This window comes from Muscardinus avellanarius (genome assembly GCF_963383645.1).
Source record: "Muscardinus avellanarius genome assembly, chromosome: 7".
Lineage (NCBI taxonomy): Eukaryota > Metazoa > Chordata > Mammalia > Rodentia > Gliridae > Muscardinus > Muscardinus avellanarius.
In genome coordinates, this window is record NC_137793.1 from 7,269,615 (window position 1) to 7,297,513 (window position 27,899).

Below are 27,899 nucleotides of genomic sequence, written 5' to 3' on the forward strand. Positions count from 1 at the left end.
TCCCTGTTCCATCCCAGTACCACCAAAAAAAAAAGAATAAAAAATTGGTCTGGGAGTGTAGCTCAGAGATAGAATGCCCCTGGGTTCAATCCCCAGCACCACAAAAAAAAAAAAAAAGAGGATCAAGAAATACTCCCTAGAAGAGCTAGATGTGGTGGCGCACGCTTGTAATCCCAGCATTTTGGAGGCTGAGACAGGAGGATCGTTTTTCACGGCCAGCCTCAGCTACTTAGTGAGACCCTGTTTCCAAATAAAGAATAAAAAATCAGACTGGAAATGCAGCTCGGAGGTAGAATGCCCCTGGATTCAATACCCAGCACACCACACCACCACACACACACACGCACACACACACACACATACACACACAGAAATAGTTCCTAGAAATCTGAAATTTTTAGCTTCTCAAACAATGAGCGTTGAGTTCCATTGGCCTGATGTGGTGACATCTAGCCAGGGCTGGGGCGGTACCTGCCCCAACAGGGACATGTATACACGAGTCTTCTCTCTCTGTGGTCGCACACCTGGCCAGCACTCCTCCAGGCACAGGCAGTTGGACCTGCAAAGCCTGGAATAGAGGGCGTCAGGAATTCTGTGCCGGCATCCTGGCGCTGTCACTACATCATTTCATTTTTATCTCTTCACCTCTCTGAACGAAGCCACACCATCCCTAGAATAAGAGGGTTGAGCCTCAAGCCTCTGCCTTCTTCGGATCTTCTATTCAGTCCGTAATCGCTTACCAGATCTCTCCTGCTTCCAGGAATTCTGCCTGGCACGTGGGCAGAGGCAGAGATGAATCAGAATGGGCCAGGCCCAGAGAGGCCCCACAGCGGTGCCTGTCAAAGTGTGGTGCAGACTGGCTCTGGTTCACAAGAGAGAAATACCGGGGAAACACATGAGCGCACTTCTGTAGTAATTGGGCGTGGCCATGGCAGCCCAAGCGCATGCTCAGTAGACTCCCCTGCTGACTAGATAGAGATGTCTCACCTGCTGTCAGGTTTATAGGATGAAGTCCCGTGTGGCCTGAGCTGCCTCCCCCTCCCTCCAGTTAATAGTGGTGCTTAACCAATTGCCCTAGAACTTAATGGCTTAAAACAACAGTCGCTTTTTTTGCTGAAGAACCTCTGATCTGAGCAGGGCTTTGCCAAACTGTACCTCTCTCCTCCGTCCAGTGCCTGGTGGGGTGGGTCAGCAAAAGCCAGGTAGTTCACTTCCAACACGGCTCACGCTCATGACTGTTAAGCTGCTGGTGGCTGTGGGTCCCTTTCAGAGTTCGCATCCACGGGGCAGTGTCTTCACAGCATGGTGGATGGGTTCCAGAAATGAGCTTCCCAAGAGAACCAGGAAGAGGCGCGTGGCGTTTTTATGATCTAGTCTAGGAAGTGGCATGCATCTCTTCTGCCAGGTTCCAGTGACTGAAGCATTCACAAAGCCTGCTGGGAAGGAACGAAGACTCCACCTGTTGACAGGCTTCTGGAAGGTTCTAGAAGAACGCATAGGGCAGCCTTTGTTGCAGCCAGCTTTGGCTAACCTGTCATCCTATTGAGAGCTGTATTTGTTTTCTGCTGCTGTGTTAGCACAAATTTTGTGATTTAAACCAACACGCAATTGGTTAGCTCAGAGACCCGACCAGTTTTTCTACTTAGGGTCTCACAAAGTCAAAATCAAGATGTCAGCCAGGCTGGGCTCTATTCTGAAGGCTCCGAGGAAGAATCTCCTTCCAAACTCTCTCTCTCTCTCTGGTGGTTGGCAGAATTCAGTCTTTGTGGGGTGGAGGTCTCCATGTTCTGTTTGTTTGCTTGTTTGTTTTGTTTTGTTTGCAGAACTGGGGATTAAACCCAGGGGTATTCTACCTCCGAGCTTCACCCTCAGCCCTATCTTTTATTCTGTATTTTTGAAACAGGGTCTCGCTAAGTTGCAAAGGGCCTCACTAAGTAGCTGAGGCTGTCCACGAACCACGATCCTCCTGTCTCAGCCTCCCAAATGCTGGGATTACAGGCGTGGACCACTGCGGCCGACGGTCTCCATGTTCTTACTAGGCAGCAGCTAAGGCTGCTCTCTGCTCCCCAGGGCCACCCAGGCGCGGGCCCCTCGACCCACAAAGCCAGCAGGGCCACAGTGAATTCTTCTCTGCTCTCTGAATCACACTGACTTTCTCTTACGCTGCCAGATGGAGCAAGCTCTCTGCTTTTTATGTGTGATTAGGCTAAGTCGATGTGGATAATCTCCTTTCGCCATAGAACAAGCTCTAATCATGGGAGTGATAGCCAGTTGTACTCACAGGTCCCAGCCTCACTCAAAGAGGAGGGGATTACGGAAGGATGAAGGTCATTGGAAGTCATCCTCAGAATCTGCCTCCCACAGATGGATTGATTCTCAGTGCCCCCGAAACCCAGACACAGAGGCTCTTCATCACAGTTTGAAAACACTGGTTTTCGAGTCCAGTAGGAAGGACTGACAGGCGTACAAACAGCCGTAATTGAAGTCCTTACGTGCTCACTTCCAGCAGGAGGAGAGTGTCGTGAGAGGTCGGTGGGAGGGAAGGCTGTTTCTCCAGCAGAGGAGCTTAGGACTAGTGTTCAGTAAGGATGTGGTGTTTGAACTGGGCCTGAGAAGACAGCTGTGGATCTTTAAAAACTGTGGAGGGGAGGGTTCAAACAGTTCTATTTCGGCACCTGTGGTTGCCAACACAGGGCTGAACTGGATCCTCTCTTTCTTACTGCAAACCGTGCTGTGTATGGAACTACCCCAACGCTCCGTGATTTCAGTCGCCACTCATGGAGGCTTGGGCCAGTGGGATCTGTGGCCACCCCAGTTTGCACCTCTGGCCAGCTGTCGTGGGTCTGGAGGCGCTATGCCCTCCTCTGGCTCCCTCCTGTCTCTGGGGGTCGGCAGGCTTCCTGTTCATCTAGGATGGCCTCTTCTTCGCATGTCCCGTCTCCCTCTTGCCCCTCACATCTTCCTAGCAGATTAGGCTGGGCTTGTTCTCCTAGAGGAGGCAGAGAAGCGCACAGCCAGGGCAAGAGAGTGCCAATCTCCAAGGCTTGGGCTCGAAACTGGCCCCACAAGTCACTGCTGAAGCGAGCCAGGAAGCAGGCCAGCTTGCAAATGCAGGGAAAGAGACTGAACTTTTGATGGAGAGGGGCTGCACAAGCCCATTGCGGAGGGTGTGGTAGGCGGAGGGGTGAAGGCCAAGGAGGGGTGGAGCAATGGGCAGGGTGAAGGACTGGGAGGGGTAGAGGACTGCGGGCCTCTTCCGACCAGCCTACCAGGTCATGCTGAGAAAATTTCCTGAATTCTATAGAATGAAGCCCAGGTGAACTCTGTCTAAAGCTAAGCCAGGGTTTTTGAAGAGATTTACATGTGAAACCCCACTTAGAAAATGTGAAGTGACCCATGAATCAGTTGTAAGAGCAGGCTAGAGAGTGGTCTGCACTCTTCTTTGCGAAAAACAACAAAGGAGTATTTCAAGGCTCGCTCATTACCTCTGCTTATGCAGCACCTCCACCAGCCCACACTATGCTCATCTTCAAGCTCAGCTTCAGGCCCCTCTGCAAAACTGTTCCCAGAACATTTACCATTGTGTGTGTGTGTGTGTGTGTGTGTGTGTGTGTGTGTGTGTGTGTGTTACTGGGGATTGAACCCAGGGGCATTCTGCTTCTGAGCTACACCCCCAGCCCTATTTTGATTTTTTTTTTAAACAGAGGCTCACTACCTTGCAGAGGGCCTCACTAAGTTGCTCAGGCGGGCCATAATCCTGCAATCCTCCTGTCTCAGCCTCCCAAGTTCTAGAATTACAGATGTGCACCAACTTGCCCAGCTCCAAAACCATTCTTTTTTTTTTTTTTTTTTCCCAGCACTGGGGATGGAACCCAGGGGCATTCTGCCTCCAAGCTACACCCTCAGCCCTATTTTTTATTCTTTATTTTGAAGTAGGATCTCACTGATTTGCAAAGGGCCAAAGTAGTAGCTGAGGCTGTCAATGAACCAGGAGCCTCCTGTCTCAGCCTCTCGTATGCTGGGATTACAAGCATGTGCCACCAAACCCGGCACTCCAGAAATGTTCTTATGGGAGAAGAAAATTCATAATTCTTCTGCTAGGTCCTATAGCAGTTTTATGAATGAAATGATCTCAAATCTGGCTTGTATCCTAGACAGAAGCCAACATCCTTTTATCATATTCCCTGAAGTGCTTAGTGTAAGGCCAATGAATAGTAGTTGTACAATAAACGTGCTTTAGCTAGATGGCTAGGGGGATGATGGATGATCGGGTAGAAAAGTAAACTGGTAGATGGTAGGTGCTTCAGAAGTTGACTGACGCTTCCTTCAGTAGATGTTACATCCTCATACACAAACATGAGGATAGGAATGAGTCCTCAGGACCATTGACATAACATATCTCCCTGCTTCTTTAGAGCTCTGATGTCTCTAGCAGTGTTTTATCATTTTCAGTGTATAGATCTTGTGTATTTTTATTAAATTTATGCCAGGAACATTTAGTGTTTTTGTTTTGGTTCCCAGTGTTTCGCTACTATTATTTTGAAACTGAGTTGATTTTTGTACATCAACCTTGTCTCTTGTGATGTTGCTAAACTCACTAGTTCTAGTAGCTTTTTTAAAATATAGATTCCTTAGCATTTTTTACATAGACAATCATGCTGTGGGATATATTACTTTGAGCTCCTTCCTGCAGTCAAAGAATGGAGTCCTAGTAAGACAAGGGGCCTGCCTGAGTTCCTACTCTCCGTATATGCAGAACCAGGAGGCAGATACCTGGGTCTTCTGGGTCCTCTCAGGGTCTTCTTCATCATAACCCGCTGCTACTCTGTCTTTCAAGCCTCAATAGAAGAAGCATATCTCTGTTAAGATTAGATGTGAATTGATCAAACAAAAGAAAAGCTTATTTTTCACATGCTTAAAAGTCTGGAAGTTTGCTGATAGGACATTTCTGCTCCCTAAAGTTCTCAAGACTAGAGTCCTTCCTGCAAATAGCTTCACCATCCCTAGGCCATGGGCCCCCACCTCCTGGTCGGTCTATTGTGGTGGCATTTGCATTCTGGGGAGCAAGACAGAGGAAGGGATGGGAAGAAGGGGCCAAGATACACACTAGTGATTTCTTCAAGTAGGTGCCATGAGGCTCCCACACAAGACCTCCACATGTGTCTCATCAGACAGATCCCAGCCAGGCCACAAGGAGCTGCAGGGCGGTTGTGGAAATAGCATCTCATGCCGCGCAGTCCTTCTCGTCCCAACTAAAATCCTATTACTGCAGAAGAGAAGGAGGACAGTTCCCAAGGGACAGAAAGTAATTTCTGCGAGAAACTTTAAGGTTAAGAAGCTAGACAGGAAACCATTTGAAAGCGGAAGAAGGAAGAAGGGCAGAGAGTTCAAAGCCTGTTGCATCTCTCTGAAATCATTTTTAAGATCAGGTGAATCATCTCTCTTTAGAGATTTGCAGCCCACTAAATTGACCTGAAGCCATTTAATCACAGGATAAAGTTAATCCTCGGAACACCTTTCTGGTATTAAATCCTTGTGGCTATATTAGGCGTGTCTAATCCCTCAGTGACCTTCTAAAAAATTTAGAACAAAAGGTGTCTCTACCCACTCATTCATTCATTCATTCATTCAGCCAAACTTGGCATCCCTATTACCTTCGTGAGGCTCACAATTTGGGAAGAGACAGTCAGTCAACAAACCATTACCCAAATGAATGTGAAATCACACTGGAGTGCTGAGGGTGTATAAGGTGCCCGCCAGGGCCTGTGACCTAGGCGGGGGTCCGCTTGCCCCAGCCTTTGGAGTCATTCCCTCAGAGGTGCCTGTGTTTACGGTGATGAGGTGCGTTCTGGCAGGACCAGCCTGTGCGATGTGACGTGGTGGCCCTTTATACGTCCTGCCTGGGGCACTGTGTGTCTGAGCACCATCCTGTATGAGCAGGATGCCAGTGTGAGAGGGTGGTGTCGGAGCCGGCACCGTGGGGAAGTTCAGAGCCCTTCCACCTACAAGGACTGAGGAAGAAGAAGAGTCCAGAAGTTCCGAGGTGGCCGCTGGAGGAGTCCGTCCGAGACTCTGATCATGGGCCAGGAAGGAACTCAGTGGATAATACGTTTTGAGCGTGGGGACCCTCCAAGGAGATGGCATCTCAGCTTGCACTTGGTGGCTGGATCCTGGGCTCCTCCAAGGCCTGGCACGGAGGGAGCCCCAGCATTTATAATCAAGGGGAGGTCGGCACCAGAGGAGGGCCTGCTGTGCTTTCCATCCAGCTTCCCCATCTCCTTGCCCCTCCAGCCCTCCTGGGGGGCCTTGGTAAGCAGTGAGCAGCCTGAAGATCTAAGACCGTGGGCATCAAGCGGTGGACTGCCAACCACCAGGTATCCTGGGGGCTTCACTCCGTCTCCTCTATCTTGCGCCCCAGCATTCTGGGTCCTGTCCCCTGACCGTTGCTATTGAACGGCCTAGAGCCACTTGGAGACAGCATCGAGCAAGTTTCTGAGTCTGGCATCCACGGTGCAGAATATTACGATAGGTCAGTGATGTGTGCCTTCGACCTAGGCTGGCTGTAACAAAGGACTGGGAAGTCTATATAAACTCGCAAGCGTCCAACTAATAACTGATAGTGGTAGCTGCAAATTTTAGTGTCCCTTAAATATCAGACACTGCTAAGAGCTATACTTTCTGTGTCTTATTTAATCCTCACAGTAACCTTTATACTAGATTGACTAATTCCACACATTTAATGGTTGGGGAACCAAGGCTTGGGAAAATGATGTAACTTGCCCCCAAGGTCTCAGAGCTCACATGCAGTAACATTGTGACAGGAGGCTAGTCTTCCTGACTCCAAAGCAAGTGCCCTGATGAGCTTCATTATTTAGGATACAGCAGCATAGGGTGCTATGGTTTGGATCTTAAGTGTTCTCTGAAGGCTCCGATGTTGAAGGCTGGGTCACGAGCCTCTGTCACTGTTGGGAGATGGTGGAACTATTAGAAAGTAGGGTCGAATGAGAGGAAGTTAGGTCATTGGCAGTGCGCCCTTGAAGGGGATTGGGACTCTCGCTCTCCTTCCTTTCTCTCCCTCTGCTTCCTGCCACCATGAAATGAACAGGCCACACTCTCTCACCACGATGTATCCCAAAACAGCAGGGGCCCAGCATTCCTGACCAGAAACCCCTGAAATCAAAAGCCAAAATCAACCTTTCTTCTTTATAAGTTGATTATCTCAGATTTTTTTTTTGTGTGTGTGTGTGGTGGTGGTACTGGTGTTCCTGGAAGCCCTTCTACCTCCGGGCTACACTCCCAGATCTATTTTTTTATATTTTTATTTGGAAACAGGGTCTCTTAAGCCAGCGCGGCTGGCTTCGAACCTGCGATCCTCCTGTCTCCGCCTCCCAAGTGCGGGGATGACAAGCGTGCGCCACCACGCCCGGCTCTCAGATTTTTTTTTTTAATCACAGTGATGGAAAGCTAACCAACACAAGGAAGTTATGTAACGGGGACTACAAAGAGGGCAGTGACCGTACCACTTGGCGGCGGTGCCCCACGTCTCCAAGCAGGAGGCTAATAGGATGTGTCCGCGGGCACTTTTCCATCCCCGAGAGGTTGGAAGTTACCTTTGAGGAAGCTCGCCAGTTTTGCCAGCTTTTCTATTCACCTGCCCACAGAGCAAGGCGATGACCCGGGGAGGCTCAGCTCATCAAGCCTGAGAAGAGCACTCCACAGAGAGTCTCCTGTGATCAGCTAGACCGAGATGGTCCAGGCCCCTCGTGGACCGCCCTCGGTGCAGAAGCGTGGTTCACTGAAGCAGCGTCTCCGTCCTGCACACTCACATGTGGGAGGCGGTGGGCAGACGTGTGTGATTGGCGCCATGAGCTGTGATGATTACACTCACGTCATGGGGGGCAGTTGGCAAAACACTTGTCTACTGACTTTTTTTCTCCCGAACCTCAGTTTTGTCATCTACAAAGTGGATATAACGACAATAATAACATGGCCCCGTCTCATGAGTCTCAGGCTATACTAAACCCACCACTTACGGAGAAAAGAACATAAAATTGAAATCACCCCCGGCAGTCGTCCATGGAGTATAAAGACAAACTACCTCTCAGAAATCTAGTTTAGGCAATTTTTCCCCTCCAACATGGAAAATGACGACTGTTTCTTTGGTGGTAGTAATTGCAACGCTTCTGAGGTCATGAAATAGTTATCTTCCACGAGCAGGTTCGTGAGCACCAGGCCGCACACACTCCTGCACCGCAGAGGGGCACAGTCGGGCAGAGCGTCATTATGGGAAGCTCACCAGCCTCCCCAGGCAGCATCTCTCTTTCCTCTTGTGGCTGTGTGTCCCTGAATGCCTGAAAGGGACCCACAGTCTATAATCCAGTCTCTTTGGGTCTGATTTCCGGACTTACTTTCCATGGACGGTATTGAAACTTGAAAGGAACACGTGTTGGAAGAAACACCAGTTGTAGGTAAAGGGAGAGTAGGCTTGGATCCCACGTAGACCCCACCCGCATGCATGGTCCATGGACATCGGACCTTATACAGGTGGGCTTCTCCTGCATTTAGGTTCTCAGGCCGCATTTCTTGACCAAGACTCACAGGACCCTCGTGACTCTATTAAAAACAAACATCTCTGTGTGCCCATCTCCCATCAGCCTCCCTAGCCCAAGGATTCTCTGTGCCCGTGCCACTGTGACAGCCTCTTTCCTGGCCTCCACCCTTCTTCCTGGCCTCCTAATCCCTTCTCCAGTTGGCTGCCAGAGAGCATTCCAAAAGCAACCTGGTCCTGCACCTCCTTATAAGAACACTGGCCTTTCCAAATGGAGGAAGACAAAACCCTTATCCCGGTCCACTTCTCATCCCCTCCAGACTCTTCCTTCTCTGTGTACCACACACACATATCTCTCAGTTCCTCCTAGGTTTCAAGTTTGCCCTGCCACAGGGCCTTCGTGTGTCTTTGCCTTTTCTTCTGTCTGGAACATTCCGTTTTCTTCTCTGAGCAAATCCATTATCCAGTTTCTTCAGAGAAGCCTCCTGATTAGGTCAAATTGTTGTTCATCTAATCAGACACAAAGGAACTCTGCACCACTACCTACCTTTTATGCCACTGTAGTTACTTAAATGTATTTGTGGTTCTGGATTAAAGCCTATGCCCCCCCCAACCCCACCACACACACTTCTCTCAGCTCTGAGGGTGAGGCCTTTGCCTGTCTTGCTCACCAGTGTGTCTTCTGCACCTAGCACACAGCCTGGTCTCTGCTTCCCTCGTGAGACATCAAAGTGGGAGGGTGGTTGGGTGATGGATGTTGGATGGACAAGTAGATGGATGGATTATATAAGTAAATTATATAAGTAAATTATATAAGTAGGTGAGTGGATGAATGAGTGGATGGATGGATAAATAAGAGTCTGTGTGAGTGGTAGGATGTAGGGATGGATGAATGGGTAGATGAGTGGATGGATGGATGGATGGATGGATGGATGGATGGATGGACGGATGGATAGATGGATGGATATATAGGTATATGGTTGGTGGGAAGATGGATGGATGGATGATATATAGGTATGTGGTTGGTGGGAGGATGGATGGAGGAATAAGTGGATGGATGGATGGAGTAGGTGAGTGGATGGGTGGATAACTGAATGGATGGATGGATGATAGATGGATGGATGGATGAAGTAGGTGAGTAGATGGGTGGATAACTGGATGGATGGATAGATGGATGGATAGATGAATGGATGGATGGATAGATGGATGGATGGATGGATGGATGGGACAGGACACAAGTGAACAGTATAAAGTTACCAGTCAGAGAGGATTTGGTTGCCCCCACATAAAGAAACATTTGGGTCCTTACTCTGAAGAAATTGTTGTAGTTGTTCTTTGAGAATGGAAAGAATAAATTACTGAAGGTTCCAATTGCCCTTTAGATAATAGACATTCCCAAATATCCTGACTTTTTTCTTCACTGCTATTTAAAAAGCCTTTTAATTAGTTTCTATACCTTAATTAGCTTTTATACCTTATGTAGCAAATGACCTTTTTCTAGAGTCATCTATACAAAGCAAAGGGTGAATTGGGTGGGTGGCACGGTTTCGCCCTAGGGAACATGGAGTCAGCCTTTTTAAGCAATGGCCCCTATTTGTGAGTGACCTTCCCCTTTTAGGGAATTGGGGCCCATTAGATATGAGATTCCAACATCCTGGTGTTGAGACAACAGTCACCGGAAAAGGGATTTCTGTCTGGAACAGCAAGACCTGCAGGTTGTGGGTCCAGAAAACTGTCTCATGGTTGCTGGGTAGTAATGACTCCTTCTATTCATACACAGTACTCTTAGGCTGTATTTCTTACAACTTGGGTTGGGGGTGGGGCTGGGTCAGCTTCATTTAAGTCTGAAGTGTGGGGCTGGAATAAGAGTGGTCCCCAGGCTCTAAGAGGGAACCCTTCCTCCGAATGAAAGCAGAATCGTCTCGCTCCCTTCATCTCTGGCAGGAAGAGGAGAGTTGTCAGGTTACCTGAAAGTAGACAGGTAGTAACCTTTTGCTCTTGGAGCTGCATTCCAGCGTCTTCCTTGCTCAGAGACCTGCTGTGGCTCCCACCCACCAGACAGCTCAAATATAAGACCCTCCAGCCCTGCTCCAGAATTCCTTCCTGATCACGTAGCTCATGACTCACTTTCGTGCCCAGCTCACTCCAGCCAAACCAGGCGCCTTGACATTTAGCAAACAGGTCTCTCACTTTCTACCCTCTGTTCCTTTCCACATACACTCCCTCTAGCTGGGTTCTCTCCCCCTTGGCTACCAGTCAGAGCCCTCCCCGTCCACTCAGGCTTCTCTCAAAGTCTCTGCTTCTGTAGGAACCCTTCCCAGGTAGAATTTAATCTTTGGCTCTTGTAAAATACCTGTAGAGTTTTATGTGCACTTGATTTTCAAGGCACTGTGTTATAGTGGAGATTTTTTTCTTTCTTATATACTTGTACCCATACTACTTGCTGAAGCCACAGACTATCTTAATAAGTCCTCAGCTCTCCCAGAGTTCTTTGACAGAGTAGCCCCCCAGTAATTACCTGTTGGCTGGATAAAGAAAAACAGTCCAGTGATATCCTCAAAACTCATGAAGAACATGCATTTATCCAATTGTCCATTCTTTTTTGCTTCAAGTAGTTTTATGCTTTTAGCTAAATTAAGCTCTGCCTGGTCCCCTTTGAAGTCTAACCTAGAAGGTCAGTGTGAAGAGGCCGCTTTGCTCTGTGGTCCACACGTACATGTACGTGTGTGTCTCTGTGTGTGAAAGAGAGAGCGAGGTTCTTAGGGTAATGTACTTAGCAGGTGTGTGGAATTATATAGGAAAAAAAAAAAGCAAAAAGCAAAAAGCTCAAAGCAAAAAGCATACCCGTGTCTTTGTAGGGTAACTTTGTAGAGAGGGAGGGGGATGGTGGACAAGCCCTCCTAAAACCTGCTTCAGTGCTGGTTCTGCAATACAACCTCAGACCCTGTAGAAGCAGAGGACCCGCTGGGTTTTCTTTGAAGACACCGGCCAGCTGAGCCGGAGGGACCAGTGTCCTTGCTGAGCATGGATGCCAAGTCTGCAGCCTCCGGATTAGACTCTGCGCTTCAACAAATCTTTCTTCTTGAGCAGAATGCAGCTGGCTCGCTTCGCCACCCTCTCTCCCCTCTCCAAAGGGCGCCAGGCACACTAAATAGCGATTAAACAAAGATTAAAATTCCATTTGTGTGTGCGAGTGTGTGGCTGTTTGAACACTAATCGATTCTTTTAGTGGAATGTTAAGTAAAAGCACACAGATACCAGGGCCGTTATATGGAGCAGCCAGTCAAAATCCATTTCCCGTTTATTGTCTAATGTGATTTCCACATTAATTCTGCCAGCCTCCTCCTCAGCTAACCTCCCCTGCGTACTTCCCCCATCCCCTTTGCCTCCCGGAGCAAAAGGACATTCTGGAAACTAAAGAGAGAGAAAAGAGCAGACGATGGTTGCAAAGGAAGGAAAATAATCACAACAGATTCCGTAGACAAGCCTTTGAGTCTACGGCATTAAAGAAACTTAAAATCATCTCTGGACTAGAAATCCAGACATGCGCTTATACATGATAAGAAGTGCTTTCTATTGCCTAAGGATTGCCGTCTTTCGAGAAGCATTGGTCATGCCTTTCCCGTTGTTAAAGGTCGTGTGGCATTGGTTTCTGTTGTAGAATCCCACTGTGACTGAGAGCTTTTTCCTTTCCTTAAAGAACGCCAAGTTTCCACATGGGCGTGTGATACTGCGTTAATGAGAAAACTCCAAATCCTGTTATCGGCTGGAGCCAGTTGAATTGGCTCAGGTGTTAACTGGGTTGCCCCTGCAGGACCCGCTGTGTTATTTTTGGATTCCCACTCCCAAACTTGGCCCTCGCAAATACCAAAACATATCTGTTTTTTATCAACTTCCTCCAAAAACAATGTCTTATTAACTCTCCCATGCTGAGAGACCCCCGCTTTATCCTAGACACTAAGCTAAATACTTTGTATAGATTAGTGCCGTTCCTCCCAACATCCCAGGAGTATGTACATTAATTAGTTTTTACTATTTATCAGTCAGGGAAACTGGCATCCAGCTACCCAAGAAGCAAAACTTCGATTTATTTTCCAATTCTAGAACCAGAATGTTCCAAGTTATCTATCTGTCCATCCATTCGTCCATCCATCTATCCATTCAGGTGGTATTTATCTAAGGCCTAAGATGATCCAGCTATTAGCCTAGGATCTGCTTAGCCAAAACAAGCCCCACCCTCAAGAAGCTCACAGCCTATCTCAGGAAGAGAACAGCCAGATCTGGCTTGGGCTTCGTGGCTGACAGGTGTTGGAAACAGATTCTAGGGAAGCCACAAATAAAGTGCATAAAACAGAAAATGACTTGGCCAGACAGTTTACTTCTGCAGAGGATGTGCAGCCGACCTAGAGTCTGATAAGCAAGCACACGGAGCAGGTAGGCAGCTGGGCTTTTATCCCTAACGCCATCCCGCCCCTTGCCCTGATTGGTGAGGCATCGGTTCACAACTCTGCGTGATTGGTTACTTTCCAAGACAGAAAGTTTGAAACAAAGTTTAACATTCTGGAAGGTTCCTGGTCTACTAATGGTTATACAAGCTAAGATGGACACCAAAACTAAGATGGCTGGCTTCTGGAAGATTCAGGGCTGGAGCATACAGACACATGTATTGTTACAAAGCAAATGCCCAAGTTTCTATTACAGAGTGGAAAGGGGTACACTCTGTGTGATTTGCTACTTTGACAGATAAGATGATATTTATTTCTTACACCAGTTAGAGAATTTTGGGCGAGTCTGTTCTGCCTCATTAGCCTCAGGGATTCGCTAAATGGACCAGCTGGGTTTAGACAAGTGCTTTTCCAACTTTGCTGTCACTCAGAATCCCTTATGTTCAGAAGCACCTCTTTCTGGGCTCCTGTCCCTAGATACATTGACTTAGTATGTTCAGGGTGGGGTCCAGGAATTTGCACGTATAACGAAGGCCCAAGTCCCCCAGAAACCACCCTGTGAGAGAGGCTGGTCTGAGGATGAAGCCCATTAGTACCTACCTGTCCAGGGCCTAGAACTCTGCCCTGCCCAGAGCAGGTGTCAGTACGTATGTGGCGATGGTTCTGATGATCTGGGCTTTCTTCATCTGCGCTATCTCTAGAAATTCCATAGATGGACCTCAGACACTCCAAAATCACCCCAAAATGCCTCCAGTTTTCATTAAGATTGTGGGTAGGATTCTGAGGGTTCTTTGGGCTCTGAATACTCTGACTTTAGGTCTGAAACCAGTTATTCACTTTGCCAAAGGCCCTCGGTATTGGAAACCTTTAAACCCACGTAGTAAAATTGAGTCCTGCACCAAAGTGATTAAATGAGAAGTAATCTACAGTAGATTCCTAAAATCCTAAAAGAGGCAGAAGAAGTCATCTACAAGAGATTCCTAAAAGATGCAGTCTCCACAGTCTATGTGTAAACTATGAACGCGTGTGCCTCGGATGTACCGTTTGTGAGTTTCTCCATTTGTTTGAATGTACGTCTCCACTCTCCAGGTGGGAAAATCGGGGTGCCCGTGCCTTCTGTAGCTTATGCAGAGTCATACTGCCAGGGCTTTCTCCACTGACAACTAGCCCAGGAGTCAAAGGACACGGCCCTCATTCCCTTGCCTGCTTGGCTGCCCGGGCCTGTTTGGACTCATTTCCCCACCTGTGAGATGGTGGAGGAGGAGCGATGGTCTCTGAGCAGCTGCTTAGCTCTGCCCTTGAAGACGCCAGCAGCTGTGTGTTAGACCTTTAGAATCCCTATGTCAGCAAGCTCCCAAGTCCTCTAGGTTTAGAGAAGATGTAAGGAGAAAAAAAGACCACCTGGAACTTCACAGGTCACCTCTGCAGATTCTGGGATGAGGGGAAGGAAAAAGGAGGAATGGACATCCTGAGAAGGCAGCGAAGGCAAGTGCGAAACTCCCAGGATTCCAGGGCCTTAATTCCCAACGCTGTCACTTCAGTTGGCTTTTGTTTTAGGAACGAGATTGTGAGGTCAAGATTCCCCCCTGTATGTTAATCCCTATAGCATCAGAAGACTTTGAAAAGCATGTGAAGAAGTGGTCCTTCATGGAATCATAGATGCTTGGGATGCCCTTGCTCCTTGGAGCATCTTTTGTGGACCAGCAGTGTCAGCATCGCCCGGGAGCCTGTCAGAGACGCAGAACCTCAGGGCCACCCCACACTGTCCGTATCAGAATCTGCATGAACAAGGTCCCTATGGGATTCTGCCGGACATTAACCCTTGAGAAGCACTAGCCCTGGCCCAGACCTTAATGCTGTCCTCCTCATCCCTGTGAAGAGTCACACTTCCTACTCCTGGCCTCCTCTGACATCTTCTTCCAAGTGGTCCTGTTTCTTCTCAGCACCGATCCAGGTTCTGGAACAACTTCTCTAGCCTACGCTGACTCCTCAGTCATTTGGTAACTTCTGGCGTTGGCGATCATTTTAGTCTCAGGACCTCAGAGGCCAAGGTAACGTCCCGTGTCCTCCAGAGGGTCTGTTCTCCTAGTCCTCAAACAAGTTTCTAATCTCCATTCAGCACACATTACGTCCCAGCCTGTCCCGGACTCACTGGGGCCCTGCAGGTAATGCAAATGAGAAATAAGAGCCACCAAGACATGCAATGAGGGATGCTGGGGACTGTGGCAAACTGGAGAGACAAGCCCCACCCGACAGGTCAGCCTCAACCCGCCCAACTGCAGGGATGAGGAAACGCCACCCCAAGACTGAGACATCTTTGGGGTTTTCCAAAGAAGCTAAACATCTTGATAAAACAATATGACATCTTTCTTTTTTTTTTTTTTCAAGCTAAAATGTGAAAGACCAAACCCATACAAACAAAAACCACCTTGGAAGCCGCCAGGCTGGGTATACCAGCAAGCAGAGAAGCAGAGTATTACCTTGGACAGGTCCCTGACTCACCCCAACCTTGATTTCTCTGTGAAAAGGGAAATAACCTTAGATGAGTTTCAAGTATACTTGTCTTCTTGCTTGGGATATTTGATCATCTGTTTGTTTTTTAGCAGAGCAACTTTTTCAAATGAAACCTCTCATGGAGAACCCCAGTACATGAAACAGATGTCCTGGTGCCTCTGGCTGGAGGGGTCAGCTGGCCTGACTGACCTCCCTCCCTGCCCAGGGACCTTCTGCACAACCGTAGCTCAACATGGTTGAAACCCAGCAAACTGATTGGATGGTCCCTTAAGGATCTTCCAGCGCAGCTTCTGTGATTTCTAAGAACCCTTCCTTGGGACAGGTTGCAGAGACATGGCCTTTGTGTCTGTAGGTTTCTTTCTTTCTCTGATCCAGACATCTAGCATTCCAACTATTAGAACAATCTTCTTGCAATTCAGAGAGGCCTTTAGGAGAGAGAATGCAAAGAGTCATCATCACTAGCCCCGCTGTGGCGATGCTGAGCCACCGTGGAAGGTCTGGAAATGCGAGGATGAGCCAGAGACTTACAACAGGCGCGAGGAGGTTTATTCAGGCAGCTTCTTGTCAACAATCTATTCCAGGCCCTTAGATTCAGGACCTCCATAGCCGATTAATCAAACACAGGAAACGGGACTGTTGGATTCTGCCGGCCATCGAGGAGGAGGAACAAGGCTCCAGGATCTTAATGGGGAAGGCGACATAGAAAGCCGTTGTCATGCACTTACACAGGGAAGGCCCTGTGGTGCAGCGTTACCTTGGGAAGGCTCTGAGCCTGGGCGCCAGGCCGTGAGGCTTGAGGGTGGGAAAACGCCGTGCTCCCTCTGGCGGCCCCAGTCACAGGCATGCCCCTCCCGCCATCCATCCATCTGGGAAGCCGCTTCCTATGGCCCACCAGATGGGCTCTCTTCCCCCAGACACGTGATAAAGCCATCTCTTGTATATTACTTCATCCTCTCTGCCTCCTAATTGTTTATCCATACAGTCCACACAGATTGGCCAAAGGGTCCTCATCTTTGGGGACTGCAGAGAGGAACAGGACCAACTTCTCCTGCGCCCGCAGCTCCTTCGCCCCGGGCCACACACAGCCCTGAGATTCTGCGCTGGCACCTCACACCCACCATTTGCCCTTCTGCCTCTAGTTTCTCCCTGTCTCAGGCCCGGTCCTATGTCCTTGAAACCGCCTCCATTTCCCTTGGCGGAGGTGAACTACTGCAGCTGCTTCTCTGGGCCCCTGCCCTAAGGTCCACGTCCCCGCCCTGTCCAACATGTAGCCACTAGGCACCTGCGGCTGAGGATCACAAGTGTTTATAAAAGACGCACTGGATTTCAAAGACTTAATGCCAAAAAAGGAGTGTACGTTATATGTATATGTGTGTATACCTATGTATCCCTGTGTGTATACATACATATATATATTTTGTGTGTGGAGACACACACACACACACACACACACACACACACACACAGTAAAATACCTCAAAAAATTTTCTATTGTGGTACTGGGGATTGAACCTAGGGGTATTCTACCTCCAAGCTACATCCCCAACCCTATTATTTATTTATTTATTTATTTATTTATTTATTTATTTATTTATTTATTTTGTGGTACTGGAGGTGGAACCCAGAGGCTTTCTACTTTTGGGCTATATTCCCAGACCTATTTTCTATTTTATTTGGAAACAGGGTCTCACTAAGTTGCTGAGAGCCTCACCAAGTAGCTGAGGCTGGCTTTGGACCTGTGCGATCCTCCTGTTTCAGCCTCCCAAGCGCGGGGATTACAAGCGGGAGCCACCACCCCCGGCTTCCTTTTTATTTATTTTTGAAACAGGGTTTTGCTAGGTTGCTGAGAATCTAGCCGGATTTCCTAAAGCTGGTCTTGGACCCGTGATCCTCCTGTCTCAGGCTTCCAAGTACTGGGATTAAAGGCCTATGCCACCACACCCGGCTCAGTAATTTTTTATACTGATTGCATATTGAGATGATAGTATTTTAGAGAGTGTATTGGGTTAAATAAAATGTATTACTGAAACTGACTTCACCTCTTTCTTCTTTTTTTTTCTATGTGCAATGTAGGAATTTTCAAATTACACATCTGGCCCGCCTCTTACTTCTATCGGGCAACACTTGACCTAACACTTTCTCCCTTGGGTGCGAAGACCGTGCCCATCTTTTTACTTCCTTGCCGGCTTGTGAGTTCCCCAGGGGCAATCCCTGAGCCTTTGCAGTCTGCCTGGCCTTTGCCCACCTCGGGGTGCCCGCAGGTACCCACAGAGGGCGGCTGGAGGCTGACCGCCAGTGAGGAGGGCAGCTCTCTTGGGCAGGGTCATAAAGTTACCGACCCTATTTCCTCTTCACTTCTTTTTCACCATTTTTTGCCTTTTTCTTTTTCTTAAGGGCTCACCCAGCCGGCCAAAGAAGACGTTTGCCTTGGGAGATGGGCACACGCTGAAGGACTGGCACGACAAGGAGGCCATCCAGAGAGACGCTCTGCGCGTAGGTAGGAAGGGCGGCGTGGTCCAGGAGGGGGGTGTGGTCCACGGAGGGCGGCGTGGTCCACGGAGGGCGGCGTGGTCCATGGAGGGCGGTGTGGTCCACGGAGGGCGTGGCCACTGTGTGTGCATGCTTGTGGGGGGTTAGCAGGGCTGTCTGCACCTCCTCTTGACCCCCTCAGTCTGCCACCAACCTGTCCCTAGATTCTGCCCTTCCCCTACCTCTTCCAACCACCTTCTCCACCAGACCCACCACCTATGAGCAGTGCTCTGCCACCCCTGTTGAGAGACTGGAAATGTTCTCACCATGTAGGAGCTCTCTAAGCCATTGAACACCCAAGGGGAGCAGCGTCCACGCTCTGTGCAACCCCGAGCTAACCTTTGTGGACCATTGAACAACGCTTCTTGTTACTGAGCCTTCCAGGGGTGAGAACCAGGCTGATTCGGGGCTGGAACTCGGCTCCAGAAGGCAGAGTTGACGCCTTCCCCGCACCAGAGCCTTGAGGTCAAATTAATCGAGTGGACCTCGGCTATCGTTGTCTTTGGCTAATTAATCTTTGGAGCTTCTCCTGCTGGGATGGAGGACGGGGAAGGGCCAGGGCAAGGTGACCCAGAGACTAAATAGAGAATCGTCTCCAAAGAGCCTGGTCGAGGGCAGGGGAAGGTGTGTGTAAGGCGTGAGCCTCCTGGCCAGACGACCTCAGGGCGTTGTTACCTGGGTGGCAAGTGAACCCCTGGGCGAGAAATGGCTTCGCTCTCCTGGGAGGCACTAGAAATACAGGGGTTGGTATTTCATTCATTTTTTTACACTATTGATTTTTTAAAGTTATGTTATGGCAAACCCAGTTTAGCACAGCCTCTGGGGAAGGCTGATGATATATAATCACTGAACTGATGGTCCCACACGACAGACATTTCTCCCTACGCCCGTGATGTCAAGTGAAGGGGGCGGGGCGCTGCTCACGTTCAGAAAGGAAACATCTTCAAGGAGCTGATCTGCAGACAGTTGTGTCAGGATGCTTAGAACATGGGGCAGGCGTCCTGCCCAGGTTACCCCTTCATCATCCCATCAAACCCTCAGGCTCCAGTTGATACAAAGGGCAAAGATAAGGCTTGGAAAGCCTAGGGTGTTCCCAGATGACAGCTGGGGACTCGCAGGGTGGGCTCCGGGGCCGAGCCCCGGGACGGCCCTCCTGAAGCCTCCTCAGCGCAGACATCCCGGTCTTCTCTTTCTGCTTGCTGCATGTGTGCCCCTTGCAGGATGCGGCCTGGATCCCGGGCGGCAGGTCTTACTTACAGTGGAGTAGTACGGGGGACGGGGATGGGTCCTTTCCTTCATTTGGGGTGAACTGCAGCCACCACACCCTTGGGCTCCATCACCTCTCCTACCTTCCTGAAATGCTCTGGCTTCTTGCTCTGGTTTCCAGAGAAGTACACACCTCAATTTAGAGGACCACTGCAAAAACTTTTCTTTTTTTTTTTTTTTTGGTGGTACTGGGGTTCCTGGAAGCCCTCCTTCCTCCGGGCGACACTCCCAGACCTATTTTATATTTTTGAAACAGGGTCTCTTACGCCAGCACGGCTGGCTTCGAACCTGCACGATCCTCCTGTCTCCGCCTCCCAAGCGCGGGGATTACAAGCGTGCGCCACCACGCCCGGCCTGCAAAAACTTTTAAACCCTCACTGTGTCCTATTCCTGCGTGTGATGTTTCAATTTCTTTTTATTAAAAAGTTATTTTCTAGTATTATCTTTGTTATAAACTATTTCAAACTGTATTGGGAGAGGACACATCATAACATTATAAAAACAGACCACAAGCCAATTGGTCCACGTTTCCTTTGCAAAGGATATGGGGGGTTCAGACCACCGACTCCAGGGGCGGGGTGATTTTTTCCCCCCGCTGATTTGTCATCTCTCTGAGAATCACCAGCACGGAATCTTGGGCCTCTGTTGTACAGTCGTGGTACAATTCCCGCTCATCATCTGCTCCCTGGGAAATGTTCCTGAAACACCCACCATCCTTTCCCCAGATGCATGGTGCAGAGAGGAAAGCCAGGGCTGTAGCCACCCAAACCCCTGGCTCAGGGCGGCCCTTCTCAGGCAACCATGGCTTAGGGTCAGGATCTGTGAATTCATTTGCTGGTTGAAAACAAAAGCAGACATCTTTTATCATCTATGGCAATTTTGATTTAAAATTTTTGATAAAGCTTGTCTGCCTTAGAGAGTAATATTTTCTTAAGTTTACTGTGTGTGTGTGTGTGTGTGTGTGTGTGTGTGTGTGTGTGTGTGTGTTACTAGGAATTGAACCCAGGGGCGTCTACCTCCGAGCTATGCCCCCAGCTCTTTTTTTGTTTTGTTTTGAAGCAAAGTCTCACTAGGTTGCTGAAAGCCTCACTCCGTTGCTGAGGCTGGTTTTGAACCTGTAATCCTCCTGACTCGGCCTCCCAAGTACTGGGATTATAGGTATGCACCAACCACCATCATACCCAGCTACATAATGTTTTAAGAGCTTACAAAAGCCGGGTGTGGTGGCGCACGCTTGTAATCCCCGCGCTTGGGAGGCAGCCGTGCTGGCGTAAGAGACCTTGTTTCAAAAATATATATATAAAATAGGTCTGGGAGTGTAGCCCGGAGGAAGGAGGGCTTCCAGGAACCCTAGTACCACCAAAAAAAAAAAAAAAAAGAGCTTACAAAAAAAGGTTTAGGCGTGTACATAGCCGCTCACGCCCAAACATGCTGTGTGTCAGAGGAGACAGCCGCATGGCAGAGAGCTGGTACCCCAGCCCGAGGTCCATCATCATCAGTGGTCGACCTGGTCCCCTGACCCGGTGAGCCCAGGTGACTGGACTCTGAGGTACAAGTGTTTGGGGTCCAGGGAGAAAGAGTCTTAGGCCGTGTGCGCCTGGTTCTATAACCTTCTCGAGTCTTGGTACATTCGTCTGTAGATTGAGAGCTCTCGCGTCCGCGCTACGGGGTTGCTATGGAGATCAGACGAGAACAAGATCTTAAGTACACAATGGGACCGTGATGGATTATGTGCTCCTCCCCTCCCCCCCACTTCCCCGTGTATGTCCTGGAGGCGGCCCTTAGCCGCGCAGAAAGTTTGATCTTTGTGGTTAAACACGCGTTCCACCTTTCCTCCTCCTCCCCATTCACAGCGACCCCGCAGAGGCCAGGTGATTCGCAACGCTGAATTTGCTCTCTTCCCCTAGGAAATGGAGAACAAGGGAAACCCTACCCCATGACGGATGCCGAGAGAGTGGACCAGGCGTACCGAGAAAATGGATTTAACATCTACGTCAGTGATAAGATCTCCCTGAACCGCTCCCTCCCTGATATCCGGCACCCAAAGTGAGTGTAACGCCAACCTCCCTCATCTGGGATCTAAGGATTTTGCCCGTGGCTCTTGTTTGAGAATGAATTAAAGAAACAGCCACAGCCAGGCGTGGTGGCGCACGCTTGTCATCCCAGCATTCGGGAGGCTGAAACTGGAGGATTGCGGTTCGCGGACAGCCTCAGCTACTTAGTGAGGCCCTCCTCAACTTAGTGAGACCCTGTCTCAAAATAAAGAATAAAAAATAGGACAGGGGGTGTAGCTTGGAGGTTGAATGCCCCTGGGTTCCATCCCCAGACCCACAAATAAAAAAGAGAGAGAAAATAAACAGGTACAGAGAGCGAGGGCTACTGGTGGGGACGCCCTTCTGTCACACAGGGTGCGTCATAGACGTTCACAGGACCCGCTTCTCCTGGAATCAGAGCTGGTATGGGGAGGGACAGAGCCGGCTGTCCCAAAGAGCCAGTCTCCCAAAGAGCCAGTCTCCCTCCTTTTATTAGGGAATTGAAACCACGTAGCCTCTGTATTTTATTTCTTGCTCTGGTTCCCAGGGAAGTACACGCCTCAATCTAGAGGACCACTACAATAACTTTTTAACCCTCACTCTGTCCTATTTCTGTGTGTGATGTTTTTATTTTTATTAAAAAATATTATTTTCTAGTATTATCTTTTTTCTAAACTATTTCCAACTGTATTGGGAGAGGACACATCATAACAGTTTTAAAAACGATAATGGAGCTGGGTCAGGAGTTTATGTGCCTGTAATCCCAGGACTTGGGAGGCTGAGACAGGAAGATTGCAGATTCGAGGCCAGCCTCAGCAACTTAGCGAGACCCTGTTTCAAAAATTAAAAAAAAAAAAAACAATAATAATGAAAAGGACTGGCAATAAAGCTCAGCAGTAGAATGCCCCAGGGTTTAATCCCCAGTACAAAAAAGGAGGAGAAGAGGAGAAGGAAGAGGAGGAGAGGAGGAGTAGAAGGAGGAAGAAGACAAGGAGGAGGAAGAGGAGGAGGAGGAGGAGAAAATGGCAGTCAGCATCCTTTGAGCAGGTGGCCTGTGCCAAGAAATGTCGCAGCTCAGTCAAGTCCACAGGATGGCTGAGTAGCTGAGCCAGGTCTCGGGCTCCAGTTCAACCAGTACCTCACTCTAGACCTTCCTCTCTCCTGCCCCCCTGCACGTTGTCAGTCAGGTTTGTTGTCGTGGTAACTGATTTTCATGCAAAGCATCTCCTCAACATGTACATTAGAATCACCAGGTGGGTGGCTAGGACACTGGGGACTGACTCTCAGGGGCTAAGAAAACCAAGCCCAGGAAAACCGTCACAGCCAACATTTATTTGACGCTCACTTATGCCAGGCTTGTCCCAAGCCGGTGGCTCCCAAAGTTTACTTTTCCAGAAGAGCAATGTCAGCGTCACTGGGGCATGTGTTAGACAGGCAATCCATGGGCCTCGGCTCAGATTTCCCAGATAAAAGGTGCTGGGGAGGATCCAGCAGTCAGATTCGCATTTTGCTTTGTCTTGTCTTGTCCTAGGGATTGAATCCAGAGGCTTCCTACCTCTGCGCTGCACCCCAGCCCTTTTCTTATTTGTTCTTTTGAAATTAGGTCTCACTAAGCCGCTGAGGCTGGCCTCGACGGCACCCACGATCCTCCTGTCTCAGCCTCCCGAGCCCTGGGGTTGCGGCGCGCACCACCGCTGTGCCTGGCCAGCAAGCAGCCCCCTGGGGATTCTGATGTAAGCTCAGGTTTGGAGCACACCATCCTGGCAATTCTGAGGGCGTTAACTCAGCCCGACCTTCTGAAACCCCGAGGCACCATTATCGCCACTTTCCAGATGAAGAATCGAAGCCCAGAAAGGTGAAATCGTTAGCTTAACCACAGCTGCTGGAGTCAGACTCGAACCCGGGAGCCTGGGTTTAAAGTCCATATTCTCACAGAAGGTCTCTCCACCAAGAGGAACTCAGTCATAGAACAGTAAAGACGAGACCTCGGTAGCAGGTTTGATGATTTACGAAATGTGTTTGGGCTTCCTTCACCCCCTGCAGCAGTGCTTGGCACGCATCGTCTCTGCCCTGTAGGTAAGGAAGCCCTGCAGCAGGGCAGGGCCCTTTGCCAGGAGGGGCTCGAACAGGGACCTCGGCGTGCCGGCCCGAGACGTGGCCAGCTGGTTTCACGATCTTCACCACCGAGCCTCAGGTTTTCCATCTAAATATCTGAGCGTACCGATCACTCATGTGGCTGGATTCAGAACCGTGACCCGACTCCGAGGGTCAGAAACTCAATTTATGTGTTTAGCCTCTTCCAGGGTTCAGAATTCAACACTAATTTCATCTTCCTGGGTCTGGGAAGGAAGCTCATTGGGGAGTGCAGTGCCGTAACCTCAGCTGCTGTTTCTTACCACACTGTGGGTTCTTGGGCCTGGCTGCCCCTGCGTGGGCCTGTTTGTTTTGTCTTTTATTTTTTATTTGCTTTTTTATTAGTGCATCGTAATCCTACATCGTAATGGAGTGGCGGTGGAGGCTACATGCACACAGCACTCATTCAGCCCCTCCCCAACTCCCCCCTCCCTCCCCCTCCCTCCTTCTCATGTTTGGCTCAGTGATGGACTTTGATATGTCTGTGAATGTACATCATGTGCATTAGGGGATTTCCCTCTTCCCCTCCCATCACCCGCAGTCAGGTCGCCGTATTTGCTCATCCGTGGTTTCTCCTCATTCGTCCAGAGTTCCTCCCGTGGCCCTTTTTCTCCCTAGCTTCTACATGTTAGGGAGAGCATCCGATTTCTTCTTTTTTTTTCTTTTTTTTTTTTTTTTTTTGAGGTACTGGGGATTGAACCCAGGGCCTTTCTACCTGTGAACTACACACCCCAGCCCTATTTTTTTTTATGGTACTTCTACCTCCGGGCTATACTCCCAGACCTATTTCATATTTTTATTTGGAAACAGGGTCTCTTAAGCCAGCGAGGGGCTTCGAACCTGCGTGATCCTCCTGTGTCCGCCTCCCAAGTGCGGGGATTACCAGTGTGCGCCACCATGCCCGGCCCCAGCCCTATTTTTTATTCTTTATTTTGAAACAGAGTCTCACTGAGTTGCAAAGGGCCTCACTAAGTAGTAGCTGAGGCTGGCCTTGAACTGTAATCCTCCTGTCTCAGCCTCCCAAATGCTGGCATTATAAGTGTGCACCACTATACCTCGATTTCTTCCTTTTTGTGACTGACTAATATCACTTAGGATAATGTTCTCCAGTTCCATCCATTTACCCACAAATGACATAATTTTGTTCTTTATGGCTGAGTAAAATTCCATTGTGTACATATCCCACAGTTTTGTAATCCATTCATCTGTTGATAGACATCTTGGCTGGTTCCATAGTTTGGCAATGGTGAATTGTGCAGCTTTGAACATAAATACGCATACATTATTCTGGAAGTTTGGTTTCCATTCTTTTGGATAGATACTCAGAAGTGGTATTGCTGGATCATATGGTAGGTTTGTTCCCATTCTTCTGAGGATTTTCCATACTGTTTTCCAAAGTGGTTGCACTAATTTGCAGTCCCACCAACAATGTGTTAGAGTTCCAACTTCTCCACATGCTCGCCAGCATTTGCTGTTGTTTGTGCTTTTAATGATTGTCGTTCGAGTTGGAGTTAGGTGAAATCTCAGGGCAGTTTTGATTTGCGTCTCTCCCATTGCTAATAATGTTGAGTATTTCTTCATTCATTTGTTGGCTATTTGAATTATTTTTTTGTGAAGTGTCTATTTAGTTCATTTGTCCATCTCTTGATCGGGCCCTACATTTTCTTTTTAAATACGAAGGCTGGGGTTCCCCCTTCAACTGCTGGGATATGACCCTCTGAGCCCGCAGCCTGAATCTCATTATATTCTCAAATCTCCAAAAATGTGAGGATGAACTTGTAACCACATGTGACCACAGTGGAGAATCCCTGCTAGGAGGTCGGCTTTGCTTTGCATCGAGAGAGAAAGAAAGGCTGGGTGTGGCCACAGCTTTCACCCCTCAATGCTTCTGTTCCTCCAGTAATAATATATTAAAGTTATGAGCTAAATCCATTGCTCACCACCAGGAACACAGAGATAAGTGAGCCTTTATGGCTGCCTCGAAGGAACTCACTCTTGTGCCTGCCTGCCGGGGCTTAGGAGCAGATGGCACAGGCGGGTCTTTATCGCACAATTGAGGAGTCAGTAACGGGTGGCGCGGGGTGCTGTGGGATGACAGAGTCCTGCATCCTGGGCCAGCCTGTCAGAATCCAGTCTTCCTGAATAACAGGAATGAATAATATTCTTTGCATCCTCAGGGACTACTTGGAGCTAGCCAGACGATAGGGAAGCAGAAAGGATATTTCAGGTAGAGAGAAATGCCTGTGCAGAGACCTCCAGGAAGGCAGCACACACTTTCTGTCTTAGGGTTGAAAACGTGAGGATGAACTTCCCAGCTCCACTAGACATGAAGCCCAGAGGGAGGTCCAGCCCCTTCGTCTCCCAGTGCGATGCTCTTCCCTGCAGTCCGGAAGAACTGTCTTTTGAATCTCAGGGTCCAGGAGTCCACAGATGGAAATCAGGAGAGTTTGTAAACTTGGAAAAGAAAAATATTGCATTTTATGTTGGGCGTGGTGGTGCACGCTTGTGACCCCAGTACTTGGAAGGCTGAGACGGGAGGATTGCAGGCTCAAGGCCAGTGTTACCTAGCGAGACCCTGTTTCAAAATAAAGATAAAAAAGGGATGTAGCTTGGAGGTAGAATGCCCCTGGGTCCAATCCCCAGTGCCACAAAAAGAAAAAGAAAAAGATTGTATTTTTATTTTCATTAACCTCTAACTGAAAATTGCTATTCCCAGTAGTTATAAACGTAGGCATCACAGCACCTGTGATGTTATCACCCAAAGAAATCATTCCATAGTGCTTTTCAGACCTCTTCAAATGGCACATATGCTTGCCGTTACTTTGGAATGAAGGTGCTTTTAGAAATACCACTAGATTTTATTGTTGAGGATAATTATAAAGGAGCACATTTATTACTACTGTATTGTAATTTTTTTATTCCATTTAACTACATGGTTGCTTCTTGACTTACAGTGGTGTTATATCTCAATAAAGCCATCATAAGCTAAAATTGTTATAATTCAAAAATACATTGACTAAACCTATAGAACCTCACGGCTAAGCCTAGCCTGCCTTAAATGTATTCAGAATCCTTATTCACCTGCAGATGGGGAAAAAAATTATCTAATTGTATGACAAGCTGCTGAATATCTCATGCAACTTACTGAATACTGTACCAAAAGGAAAACACGGAGTGGTCATTGTAATGTCAAAAAATTATTAAGTGGAACCATCATAAGTCAGAAACCGACCGTATTGTGGTCTAATTGCCTTCCTCCATAGTGCTGCGTATTTTATTTTCCACATTTTGGACACTGTGAGCCAGCCTGGCAGAACCCCTGTTGCAGGTGGGTGGGAATTGAGCTAAGATGGCCTCAGGAACCTCTGCGACCAGCCGCTCCACCCACCCTGCCAGCATCCGAGCTGCAAGAGATGTCACCAAACCCAGTACTCCTGACAACCCCCTTCTTTTAGAATGGCCAAAGTACAGGAGCTGATTTTTCAGAAACGGGTCGGCAGATGTCTTGGGGAGCGTTGCTGCTTTCGGGGGAGCAGCTTGACCGCAGGAGCGAGTGCGTGAATTGGAGCAGTCGGGCCTCCAACTCCCTTCGGTTTCCTTGCACATAAACAGCTTCTCCAGCAGGAGCTGAGGTTTACATTTGGACAGGATTTTGGCAACAGCGTGTCAAGAACAAAACCGAGGGCTGTGTGTTCGTGCCAGCTGCCTTTGACTGCACCAGGATCTACCCTGGGGACCTGGAACACACAGCCACGCAGCGCAGGAGCTGGGCAGGCTGGCCCTGGCTCGCTGGGCTTGGCAGGGAGGCGGCCAGCTGGCCTGGAGCAGGCCTTCCCTCCGCACCTCCTGCCAAGTGAGCAAGAACAGAGGCCGGCGGGTGGGCTGGCCGACTTTCCCACTCCCTGGGAGTCTTGCCGGGCAGGCGGCTTGGCATCCAAGAGGGAGGCTCCCCCAGGGCACAGGGCTGATGGCACCTGGCCCCAACTGCAGGACTGGCTGGGGTCCACGGGTTCCTGCTTGCTGGGTGGTCAGTTTCTCCCACGCAAAGATTATCCGGGGTGGGAATTGAAGCAGCCTGCAGCCCTGACCCGCCTTCTTCATTCTTTACATCAAGCTTTAGTAAGGAAGAAACCTGCAGGGAATCTTTGTCCACTGGCTCCCTGCATCCCTGCTCCTTCTTGTTAAATTAACAGGGTTAAATTATAGTAAGTGCTGACTTTCCTCAAAGGAACTTGCAAGCTCCCGTTATTAGACGAGGCTAGTGTTCTGTTGAGCACCTCGACAACCCCAACAGGATGCAAAGTACAAACGAGGTTGGTTAGCGCCTTTGACAAACGGGTTTTAAACTCCTACTTTGAGAAAATGAAAACTTGCCGGCATAGAAAGTTTGAAGTCAACCGCATTTGTTGTGATAATAATGATAATCATCCT

General features: G+C 48.8%; 1 protein-coding gene across 1 annotated transcript in view; it reads left to right on the plus strand.

Moving 5' to 3' along the window:
• Positions 1–27,899, plus strand: part of GALNT10 (polypeptide N-acetylgalactosaminyltransferase 10) — a gene marked incomplete at both ends in the record, with an annotated part of 230,129 nt that overhangs the window by 90,056 nt on the left and 112,174 nt on the right. Inside the window, 2 exons of the mRNA XM_080698619.1 lie at positions 17,902–18,004; positions 21,210–21,348. Of these exons, the coding sequence (XP_080554745.1) occupies positions 17,902–18,004; positions 21,210–21,348 (242 nt within the window). The remainder of the gene's footprint in view (positions 1–17,901; positions 18,005–21,209; positions 21,349–27,899) is intronic.